Here is a 12,446-nt window from a genome sequence, read left to right on the forward strand (position 1 = left end):
GGAAGTGGAGCTCACTGGGCACAGGCCTGCCCACATTGGGTCACCCTGAGATCAAGGACTGAATGTCTGCTTTGACCAGGAGAGCTCTGCAGCCCCAGGGACACAGCAGGCACAGGGAGAGGAGTCTGGGCACTGAGTACCCTGAGCCTCAGGGACACAGCAGGCACAGGGAAAGGAGTCTGGCACTGAGTGCTCTGAGCCCCAGGGACAAAGCAGGCACAGGGAAAGGAGTCTGGCACTGAGTGCTCTGAGCCCCAGGGACAAAGCAGGCACAAGGAAAGGAGTCTGGCACTGAGTGCTCTGAGCCTCAGGCACCTTCCCCAGGAGGATGCAGGGCAGACCCAAGGCCATCTGGCAGCCCTGGAACAAGGCAGGCTCCTCTGAGCCCCTCCACAGCCCCAGCAGAGCCTGTGTGGGAGGGGGTCAGTGCAGGGAGCACCATCAGCTGCCTCTGTGTCCCAGGCTGAGCAGAAGAGCCCAGCAGAGGCAGCCCAGGGCCCCGGGCAGCACAGCCCCCATGCTCTGCAGAGCAGCAGCCCCAGCTCAGGCTCTGGGAGCAGGGCAGGGGCTGCAGCAGTGGCTGCTCAGGCCAGCACAGACGTGTTCCCTGGCACAGGCTCTGTGGGTAGCTGGCATGTGCCAGGAGCAGAGCAGGAGCCCCTGGGGTGCAGAGGAGCCCTGGAAAGAGGCTGCCCTGTCCCTGGGGCAGCAGCAGCTGCCTGAGGAGCCCTGGGGCCAACTCTGATGCTGTGCTGGGCAGCGGGGCTGGCCCTGGGGCTGCAGGAGCTGCCTGAGCTGAGCATCTGCTGAGTATTCCAGACACAGAGTGGCTGTTCCTGACCTGCAGTGCTTCCATTCAGCCTGCAGGAGGTGACCCTGGCTGACCACTATGCCTCAGCCCCCCTCACAGTTTACCCAGACAAGTCCAATGCTGTTCATGCCCGCAGGGTCCCCCGTTCCCCTGGATTCCCCCAGTTCCACCTGGGCCACAGCTTCCACCAAGGATGTTTCACAAATCAACCCCAGAGCCTGACACGGGGACAAGGGGCCGGGGCTGTGTGTCCAGGACATCAAGGATGGGGATCATCCAGGTCGCTGGGGCCTGGTTTGGGTTCCCCAGGGCAGCAAAGATGTCTGGCAGCTGGAGCAGGGTGAGGGAAGGGCCTCCAGGATGGGGCTGGAGCCTTTTGGCTGTGAGGAGATGCTGAGGGAGCTGGGCTTGTCCAGCCTGGAGCAGGGAAGGCTGAGGGGCTCCTCATCCTAGCAAGGACAGGAAGAGTTTAAATGAGTCAGGCTGGTTTCAGCATTTCCTCAACATTCAAAAGCAGCATGGCTTACATTTCTCCATCCACCCCTGAAAGCTTTGCAAACAGGGCATTTTTCAAGCCGTTTTCACCGCACTCCAGGCAGAGCATCCTGATTCAACACCTTGATTGTGTTTGTATCTATCATAACATCATCTTTCTGATGCAAAAATCAAAGGGTTAAGAGCTTAGCTGAGTGTCCTAGTTTGAAAGGACAGGTGTCTGCCAGTAAGGGCAGAAGTTTCCCTTTGGAATAGAGACTTTGGTTCCACTCCCCTCCCCCAAGTATTATGAATGTTTGAATCAAGGACTCTGAGGCAGAGATAAGGGGGGTGGGAATAACAGCTCTTTTACTAATATATCTAACTACACAAACAGAAAACAATAACAGTTAAAATTGCTAACAGAACGAAATAGGTAACTTGGTGTCAGTCCCTTTAGATGCAAGCATGATGTCTCTGTGCTTAGTCCAGAGCCCGGATCTGCCAAAAAGGCAAGCGGGAAACGAGAGCAGGAAGGAGGGGGGAGGGGCAGCAGCGGCCACGACGGTCCCGGGCGGGAACGGGCTGCAGAGGCGGCTCCTTGCTCACCGTGTGTGTCCGGGTGATCAGCTGTGTCCGCAGAGGCAGGAGGCTGGAACGGGGCAGATGCAGGGCAGGTGGTCGCAGAGGGTCTGGCTCTGCTGTGCTCGGACGCGTGGCTGAACGATCCCGCGCGTCCTCCTCCCGGCTCGCCGGAAACCGGAGTGCCCTCCCGGAAGCCCCAGAGGCCCCTCCGGGGCTGTCCCCACCCACCCCTTTGTCTGGACCCATCAGAGACCCTGGGTGTAGCCCGGCCAGCTCCATTGGCATGATAATGGGAAAAATTCTTTCAATTGACACAGTAACAGAAAAACACTCAACCCCCAACACTGAGGAATAGAAGCTGTACATATAATGATCAGAGTACAAGCAATGTAGAAAGTTAATAATCAGTGGCTGAGCCAGTAGAGATAAGAAAATAAATCACTTGCTTGGCTTTGTTGTGTCAAGTTGGGCAGTTGGAATATTGTTGAAGTGAAGAAACCATAACTGCACCTGGACCCTACAACCAGCCAGAACCAGGCTGGGAACTTGAATTACGGTCAAAGGGCCCAAGAACCTAGGAACAAGACCAAGGTGAAAAGCTGAAGGCAAGGAAAGCTCTCTGACTTCATCATTAGGAGACCTCTGACCCATTTCAAACACCCACTGACCCATTTGAAGGAAAGAACTGTGAAAGGACTGTGCAAAAGAACTTTGAGCTAATTTTTATATAAAATGAGGGTATGGGGTGTTAGGTAATTCATATCTATAGGCATATTGGGTAACTAAATGAATATGTAAGATTTTGATGGAAAAAATAAGGCAAGAGCCCTGGGTATTTTGCACATCCTTGTGAGACCTTTCTCCTCGGCTTGCCAAGCATTGTAATAAATATACTACTTTCTAACTTAAACTGGCTGGAGAGTCCTTTTTTCTCTATCAGTTGTCAAGTTTGCCATGAGAAACTCTTTTTGGCTGCAAGAGCAGCCTGGGCTATGGATGTCTCTGGGACCTTCCGGGAAGGACCTCCGGTCCCCAGCTGCTCATCATGGGGACAGACAAGACATGCTGCTGGACTGCAGACAAAATTGTATGTTTAAAATTATGTGTATGCCTGTCAGGCCTACACATGGCTAAAAGGAAGCTGACAAGATGCAGAAGACGTTCTGTGCTCAGGGCAAGCCTGGGCAGTTTTGCTTGCAATCATCGGGAGGGTGCAGTGGCCACAGAAAGGGTTTGTTCTGTCAGGGAGATCCACCAGCAGTTCTTTTGGTGAACTGGGCAAATCCTTGTTTATTGCTGCTGTTTTAATCATTATTTTGATTGGGTCCTGCCTCTGTGAATGACTGTGCGATTGGTGAGAGGTACTTAGGAAGAAGCGAGCAGGAGCTTGAATCTGTGTTTTCATTTTGGGCAACTGAAATGGCTGGAGAAGAACAAACTGATTGGGAGATCGCTAAAATTGCTGTATACTGTGTGCTGTGTTGACAAGAGGGGGATGCTTTCTCCCTTAATAAAGAGATACCCTTCCCTGCAGTGATTTTGACTTTTGGATTCGAGCTGTGTGTGGGTAATTCCGGTTTAAGGGGGACGGCATTCCCTGTAACTCTCGGTGTTTGGGATTAACCGGTTCCCTGCCACCACTGGTCTTTGTGTATTTTAGAGTAATATTGCCACCTTGTGACAAAAGTTACAATTGCAGCAAACTGGTAATTTTTCCCTGTGTTTTCACTAAATTTTAACTGGATGGAATATATCGAACTTGAGCAGGGAGGTTGGTAGCTTTGGACTGGGAAAAGCCTGCTGAAGAGGGTCTGGACATTCAAGAGAGAAGAGGAATAGCTTGCTTTTGTGGGTGTTATGAGGCTTTTGGGGCTTCTAGATGTTGGCACTCTGCATGGTTACTGTTACAGTGCAAGATTTGTGAAAAATGTTGTTATTGTTCCTCTGAGAGACGACAAGGTCTATGCCCTCAGTGTAAATAGAGACATCCTAACCAAGCTGATTTTGAACCTAAGATCCTAAAGTTTGTTTGTGGGAAATAACATTCAATGCCTGCAACTCAGGCATGTGTGTGGGAGAAAGCTTGGGAAAGGACTGTGAGGCTGTGTGGAGAGAGATTTGGGTGGAAACAGGGTAAGACAAGAATGAGGAGGTAATGAGTACTAGACAAAGCAAGGAGATTTCTAAGGCTGGTCCTTTAGCCTGTTAGTTAGTAGTGTATGGGGGCACTGAAAAATAGCAAAGTTTGATCAAATTTCACAGACATATCCCTCAGCAGAATCCATTAAAACTTCAGGAAAATTTGGTGTTCCAATTAAACTTTGAAGTCTTGAGAAGTTTCTTTAATACACTGAGGGACTTAATCTGATGTAAACAGCACCAAATCCCTGTGAGGGTCATTAAAATCCTTGTGCTGTGTCTGTGCTGCTGAGCTGGGCTGGTCTTCTGGCACAGAGGCTGCTCCCAGGCTAAACCAGGAAAAGCTTCAAAAAGGCATTTCTGCTGAGGAGCAGCTCCTCTCCCAGCCCAGCAGGTCTGAGGGCACTGCCTGCAGGCACTGAGGGAACAGGAGCCAGGCATAGACAGGGTTAAGGCAATCAGGACTGGGAAGACATTGAGCTGAGACTTCACTTGGGGAAACATCTTCACAGCGCTCAACATGGTGAGTCTGTGAGTGCAGGGCAATGTCCCCTGTGCTCCTGGAGGGATCTCCTGGAGCCAGCACAGCCCACAGCCTGGGGGATGTGTCAGGAGGACTCTCCCAGTTTCTCTGAGGCACAGGAGGAGGAGGAGGTGCTGCAGAGCAGGGCTGCCCTGGGCACTGTCAGAGGGACAGGGCAGGATGGTTCCTGCTGCCAGGGATGGCTGCAGGGGTGAAGCTGGGTCTGGAGCCAGGGCTGCCCAGGGCTGTCCTGCAGAGCAGCTCCTGCAGCCCTCAGGGCTCTTGGCCAACCCAGGGCATGTGCCACCTGCCAGGGACAGCTTTCAGCCTGTCTGGCAGCTCCCTATGGACTGTGGGGAGAAGTTGGAGGTGGAAGGAGCCACCCCCATCAGGGCAGATTCCTCCTGCTGTGGAAATGGTGCTGCATGGCCAGGGCTGCTCTCAGCTTTCTCCTCAAGGCAAGGGAAAGGGGTTGTCAGGTGGGTCTGTGTCACTGAGACTCCTGCACTGTCCCACTAGAGATCAGCAGATCTGCCTCAGATCTCCCTCACAAAGTGCCTCCTCACCCTCCTCTGTTTACAAACAGCAGCAGCAGCACCTTGGCTTGCTACATCTCAGTTTGTCTGAGCTGCCCTTAAGGCCCTGCTGACAGGGAGATCCCCCTGTGCAGTGCCCTGTGCTGGGAGGGGTGTGCAGGGCACAACTGGGCCCCAAGGGCTGGGCTGGGCTCTGGCAGGGGTAGAGGGATACAGGGATATCAGGCCTTGGATACGGAGAAACAGCTCCTAATAGGCACAACTCCAGGCAGCAAAGAGCCAGAACAGCCCTGGATATCCTTCTAAGTCCAGTTGCACAGGGAAAGAGAGAAGGGTTTAGGAAGACTGACTTTGAAAATGGAGCCTTCAAAGAATCCACTCTGTTTTTCCAGCACACTGTAAAATTTTGATCACTGTGAAATAGTGGGGGGTGTAATGAGCACAGGTCAACTGTGTGGGACCAGCAGGTCTGACTGCAATGGGGCACAGGAGCCCTGTTTTCTCTCTAGACTCCCAGTGTTCAAACTGAGAGCAATGCCAAAGAAGAGGCAGTAACTCAGCAGTGCAAAATGGATATTAAAAAAAAACAAAACAAAACAAAAAAACCTGAAGTTCCTCCACAGGAAGATAAGTTGTTTTGAGAGGATTCGTATTATAATTGCACAGGATTGACTCAAGAAAATCTTTTCCATCTTGTCAATGTCTTCTCTCAGCAGTCCACCATGCCTATATGGCAGAAATGTCCAACAGCAGCTCCATCAGCCACTTCCTCCTGCTGCCACTGGCAGACACGCGGCAGCTGCAGCTCCTGCACTTCTGCCTCTTCCTGGGCATCTCCCTGGCTGCCCTCCTGGCCAACGGCCTCATCATCAGCACCGTACCCTGCAGCCACCACCTGCACACCCCCATGTTCTTCTTCTTGCTCAACCTGGCCCTCACTGACCTGGGCACCATCTGCACCACTGTGCCCAAAGCCATGCACAATTCACTCTGGGACACCAGGAACATCTCCTACTCAGGATGTGTTGCTCAGGTGTTCTTCTTTCTTTTCTTCATGTCAGCAGAGTATTCTCTCCTGACCATCATGTGCTATGACCGCTACTTCTCCATCTGCAAACCCCTGCACTACGGGACCCTCCTGGGCAGCAGAGCTTGTGCCCACATGGCAGCAGCTGCCTGGGCCAGTGCCTTTCTCAATGCTCTGCTGCACACAGCCAATACATTTTCCCTACCTCTGTGCCAGGGCAATGCATTGGGGGGGTTCTTCTGTGAAATCCCCCAGATCCTCAAGCTCTCCTGCTCCAAATTCTATCTCAGGGAACTTGGGCTTTTTGCAGTTAGTGTTTGTTTAGCTTTTGCCTGTTTTGTGTTCATTGTTTTCTCCTATGTGCAGATCTTCAGGGCTGTGCTGAGGATCCCCTCTGAGCAGGGACGGCACAAAGCCTTTTCCACCTGCCTCCCTCACCTGGCCGTGGTCTCCCTGTTCCTCAGCACTGGCACATTGGCCTACCTGAAACTCCCCTCCATCTCTTCCCCATCCTTGGATTTGGCACTGTCAGTTCTGTACTCAGTGGTGCCTCCAGCCCTGAATCCCCTCATCTACAGCCTGAGGAACCAGGAGCTCAAGGCTGCACTGTGGACACTAATGACTGAAAGATTTCAGGAACATTGAACTGCTGGCAAATTTATGCAAATCACTTGTAATAAAAGAAATTTTCCATAGTACTTGTTGTTTTGGTTTTGGACCTAATTTTTTTTTGTTCTACTTGTCTACTATTTTCCATAAAGAAACCTAGTTTTTTGTGCAGTTTCTCTTTGTTTCTGTCCACTTTCCCTGTGGCCACAGACTGTATCAATGAGGGCTTGTGCTACAAGTGGTTTTAAAGGAAAAAAATGATCTCCCAGCAAAGTTTTCTCCAGGGATGTCCCTTTTGTTCCCTCATCTGGAGCTGCAGCAGCAATATCTGTGTGCAGAGCTGGGGCAGATCAGTGCTGGCACAGCAGCTGTGCCCAGCAGCAGCAGCACTTGTTGTTGCCAGTGCTGCTCCCGTGCCACTGCCCCACTGCCCTCCTGCCCCTCGTGTTGCTGCAGGGCCTGAGTGCTCTTGGGGCTGGGCACAGCCCTGGGGGTGGCAGTGCCAGGGCTGCAGCAGGGACAGTCCATGGACACTGCTGGGGCAGCGCTGACACCTCAGGGCAGGCCTGGGGGCTCCAGGCTCCTTGGACAGGCTCTCTCCACAACATTGGCCAGGCCAATGCTGAGCAAAGAAAACCCCCGTGAGCAGCCCCAGGCTGGCCGTGGGCAGGCTGGGGGCAAACAGCATGGCTGGTGCTCTGCAAGGTCTCTGCAAGGGGGAAGACTCCTGGCAAGGAGCAGCAGAGCAGGGGCTGATCCATCCCCACTGCGCTGGACACCCCAGGGCAGCGTCCCAGAGTGTCCTCATGCACCTGCCAACAACATCCCCCCTCTGCAGCCCTGGCCTCTCCCCCAGCTCACACAGGTGCTGCCTCCTTGCAGGCACAGACACGGCAGCACTGGCTCAGGAGCCCCTGTTTGCACTGCACAGAGCAGGCGTCAGCACCCCCATGGTGCTGCTGTGCGGAGATGGAGCTGAGTGAGCACAAATGTCATTAGCCCCTGGGGCCAGCAAGGGCTGGGGGATGGGAGGGACACCACTCAGGTTTGTCATGGCCTCTGAAGTCTGAAAGAAAGTTTGTTCCCATGAGCTGTGAGTTTCCTGTCCCACTGCAGATGTTGTTGCTCAGAGTCAGGGCTGCCTGGCAGCCACCCTCAAACTGCCATGAGCATTTCCTTTACTTCACAATTGCTCTCTTAATACCCCAGTTCCAGATTTCTTATTACTGCCCACCGCTGTTCCCTCATGGACAAAAAGCCCATCCCTGTTTATCCTTCCCTCTCTGGTCCCACTCTCCATTTCAGTTCCTGAGTAGGCACTATGGGAACCTCCCCTGGGGAGCAGGATCATCCTACAAGTGCTTCAGGAATCATCTGCAGGCTCCTGCAGTGCCTCATGCTGCTCCTTTGCCACAGGCACCACAGGCCAGGGGGGCATATCTGGGTTGGTGTGTCTGGGTGTGGGGGTCCCTTTTCTGGGCAGTGAGGAGGGGCTGGAGAGGCTCTGCAGGACTGACAGGATGGGCTTTGGGGCTGTGTGGAGAAGCTGAGGGACCTGGGCTGCTGGATGTTCTGAAGAGGAGGCCTGGGCATATCTTGCAACTGCTTCAGGGTTGGTTTCAGAGAATCACAGAATTTAGCAGGGCTGGAAAATATCTTGGAGATCATCAAAGTTCAACCTGTGCCCTGAAACCACGTTGTCTCCCCTGAGCCTCCTCTTCTTCAGGATAAACATCCTCAGCTCCCTCAACCACTCCTCAAAGGACTTGTGTTCCAGACACCTCATCACCCTTGTTGCCCTTTTCTGGACATGCTCCAGCCCCCTCCATGTCCTTCCCAAGCTGGGACATCCAGAACTTTACAGAGCACTGAGGTGCTGCTCAACCAAATCTGAATACAGCGGAAGAATCACTGCTCTGGTTCTGTTGGCCACACCATCCCTGATCCAGGCCAGTAGCCTCTGGCCTTCTTGGCCACCTAGGCACACTGTTGGCTCATGTACAGCCTGCTGTCCATCATTGCTTCCGGGTTCTTTTCTACCTCTCCTCTTTCCAGACACTCTATTTCTAGCCTGTAGCACTGTATGAGGTGGTGTGGTGATAGTGCAGCACTTGCTGTTGTTAAACTTCACTTTGTTGGATTTGGGCCTTGGATCAAGCCTGTACAGGTCCCTCTGCAGAACCCTCCTGCCCTCAGTAGATCCACACATGGTGTCCACACCAGTGTACCTTTAAGGCCTCAGGGTAACAATGGTCTCCATGATTCCATGTGGTCTCACAATGACACAAAGTCTCCTTGGTTCCATTGAACCTCTAAGTGTCAAAAAGTCCTTGGTGCCCTGAGGGTTTCAAGTGCCACAGTGGATCCTTGGTTCCATGAGGTCTCACAGTGCAGGAATGCTCTCCTTGGCTCCATAGCATCACAATGCCCTCTTGGTCCCAAATGGGCACCACAGTGTCAAACATGTTTCCTTCATTCTAGGAGTCCCTGAGGAGCAACACTGGCCCATTGGTTTCATGGGCCCTGCAGTGCCACAGTGGTCCCATCATTACACGAGGTCCTGCTCTGTCGCAATGCTCTGCATTGCCCCACAAGGCCCTGCAGTGTCACAGTGGCCTCTTGGTTCCATGAGGCCTCCGAGTGCCACCATGAATTCCTTGGTGCTGCAGTATCACAATGAAGCCCTGATTACACAAGATCCTGCAGTGTCATAGGGACCCTTGGTTCCATGGGGCACCACAGTCTCACAATTGTTCCCTCGCTTCCAAGAGTCCTTGCAGTGGAACAATGGCCCCTTGATTCCATTGGCCCCAGGCTCCCACAAGGCTCTCCTTAGTTCCACAGTGGCACAATAGCCCCTTGGTTCCACAAGGCCCTGCAGTATCACAGTGGCCTCTGTGGTTCCACAGGACCCAGAGTGTCACAATGGACTCCTTGCTTCCATGTAGCCCCACAGTGTCACAGTGGCCCCTTGGCTCTGTGGTGTCATGTTGTACACAGTGTCACTCTGGTCCTCAAAGTTCCATGACGCCCTGCAGTGTCACAATGTCCCCTTGCTTCCCCAGGGCCCTGCAGTGTCACAATCATCACAGAATCACCCAGGCTGGAAAAGACCTTGGAAAGAATCAAGTCCAACCTGTGACCCAACAACACCTTGTTACCCAGACCGTGGAACTCAGTGCCATAGCCAGTCTATCCTGAAACACCTCCAGGTACAGTGACACACCCACCTCTTTGCACAGTTCAATGCAATGCCCAATCACCCTCTTAGTAAAGAGTATTTCCTAATGTCCAGCCTAAACCTCCCCTGGTGCAGCCTAAGGCTGTGTCCTTCTATCCTGTTTCTGTTTCTTGGGAAAAGAGCCTGAGTCCCATCTGGTTGCCCTCTCTGGTCAGGGAGTTGTAGAAAGTGATGAGGTCTCCCCAAGCCTCATCTTCTCCAGGATAAAAAGCCCCAGCTCTCTCAGCCACTCCTCACAGGACTTGTGTTCCAGACCCCTCATCAGCCGTGTTACCCTTCTCTGGACATGCTCCAGCCCCTCCAGGTCCCTCCTAAATTGGTAGACAACAACTGGACACAGCACTCAAGGTGCTGCCCAACCAGTGCCGAGCACAGGGGAAGAATCACTGCCCTGCTCCTGGTGGCAACTCTGTCCCTGATCCATAAAAGTTCTAGGGGTGGGATGAGGGAAATGGTGGGGAGGGTGTGGGGACAAAATCTGATCAATTGTTATGTCAGCCATGAAGGGTCTTGATTTTCATATCAGTTCAGCCTGCATTAGAAGGTGCTGGGAGTCAGTATCAATTGGATATGGCTGATATCAATCTATCAACAGGAAAAGACAACAGGACAAAACTGTTCTCTCTGTATTGTTTTCAATATAGTATATTTACTTGGAATACACTTCTGAAATCTTTCTAATTAACCACAGAAGAATTGAGAATTGAAATAATTCCCAAGGGCTTTTTTTGTTCTGGCGTTTTCAACAAATGTTTATGAACCTTTGTCACTGAATTCCTGAACTGAGGAGCTCAAGAAAAAAGAGGCCTCTGGAAAAGTAATATTCATCAACAGCCTCCAAGTGGCTGAGAATCCATCCTCATCAGAGCAGCAATGAACAGAAATGGGCACACTTTGTGGCTGCCCCAGCACTGGAGAGCCCCAAGGCCGGGGCTGTTGTGCTGGCCTGGGCAGATGGGATGGCAGCAGGGGCTGCAGAGCTCTCAGGAGCTCAGGGAGAGGGGAGCAGGGCACACAGGGAGCCTCCTTTTGCCTTGGCCAAGCAGCTTCTCATTCATCACCCCAAAAGGACACACCCACTGACCACTCACACTGACCACACTCAATGTACCCAGTGACCACCCCGATTGACCACAACCGAATGACCACATCCTACTGACCACAACCCTCTGACCACACCCACTGCAAAGACACCAATGCCCACACCCCACAGACCACACCCACTGACCACCCAACTGACCACACTGCCACTGACCAAAACCACTGACCACCTCCTACTGACCACTCCCACTTATCATGCCATTGACTATCCCATATGACAACACCCACTGATCAGACCTCACTGAGCTCCCATACTGACCACACCCAGTAAACACACTCACAGACCACCTCTGCATACCACGCCTCAATGACCATAGCCCACTGACCACACCCACTGACCACACTCCACTGAAAAACTGACCATACCTTCAACTGACCGCACCAACCAGCACATCCCCTGCCCACCCAACTGACCACCCCCAGCCAGCTACCAAATCGACCATGTTCATTGACCACAACCACTGACCATACCCCCTGACCCCTTCAATGACCACACACACTGACCACGTCCACTGACCACCCTCACTGACTACACCTACTTCCAGGCCACTAATATTCACATGCCCCACTTCCCACTTCTGCTGATGGTCCCCACTGACCAAACACAATGACCACCCCACTAATCCCAACCTTATGGTCCTGAGAAAAGACCTCACCCACTGACCGCAACCACTGACCATACCCTTGTCCCACACACCACTGTCCACCTTCTACTGACCACCCACACTGACCACATCCTCTGACCACTCTACCACTGACCACAACCACTGACTACCCTGCAGGCTACCCTTAATGACCACACCCTTTGACCACACCCCACTGATCACTGCCACTGACTGCACCCATTGACCACTACCCATGGCCACACCAACTGACTACCCAACTGACCACACCTCAATTCAGGTTGTGGTGGGAAACAGAGATCACACGAACCCTAAGTGATCCATATGACTAAAGCTTCCTTTATTGTCTGGGACTCTTCTTAATTGAGGGTTTGAATGTCCCAGATAAATACATGTGATTGTTTGGTGTCTTAACACAACCATTTCCCTGGCCAGTGATACATCTGCCCTTAGGGTTGAATGCATAGGCTGGGATCCTTTCTATGTGTCCAAATCCATCTGATCATCTCTCGCCCAGGGAGTCTGTTACTTCTAGGCTGCTGTGATGGTTTGTAAAGATTCCCTGAATTTTTTCTCAGCCAGGACCTAGGCAGCCTCCCATGGACTTGACAAGGACCAATTGGTGTCTGATTTTTAATATTGAAACACTGTTACACTAACGCAGGCCAACTTTTCTGCTGACATGCCTTATGCTTTCTGCTTAGCTCTAATTGCGGTTCTGTCATTTCTGAGGCCTGCTTATTTTCAGCTTTCCCAAAACCTTCTGATTTTAAATAT

At 52.3% G+C, this 12,446-nt stretch overlaps 2 protein-coding genes across 2 annotated transcripts in view; one reads left to right on the plus strand and one right to left on the minus strand.

Moving 5' to 3' along the window:
- The window catches only part of LOC306815242 (olfactory receptor 14J1-like), a gene marked incomplete at its 3' end in the record, with an annotated part of 246,743 nt that overhangs the window by 13,446 nt on the left and 220,851 nt on the right, over positions 1 to 12,446 (minus strand). The window lies entirely within an intron of this gene.
- On the plus strand, positions 5,799 to 6,740 carry LOC306815241 (olfactory receptor 14J1-like; the record flags this gene model as incomplete). Its single annotated transcript, XM_079331839.1, has 1 exon — positions 5,799 to 6,740. The coding sequence occupies one exon, from the start codon at positions 5,799 to 5,801 to the stop codon at positions 6,738 to 6,740; it is 942 nt and encodes a 313-aa protein (XP_079187965.1).

This window comes from Erithacus rubecula (genome assembly GCF_903797595.1).
Source record: "Erithacus rubecula genome assembly, contig: scaffold_110_arrow_ctg1, whole genome shotgun sequence".
Taxonomy (NCBI): Eukaryota; Metazoa; Chordata; class Aves; order Passeriformes; family Muscicapidae; genus Erithacus; species Erithacus rubecula.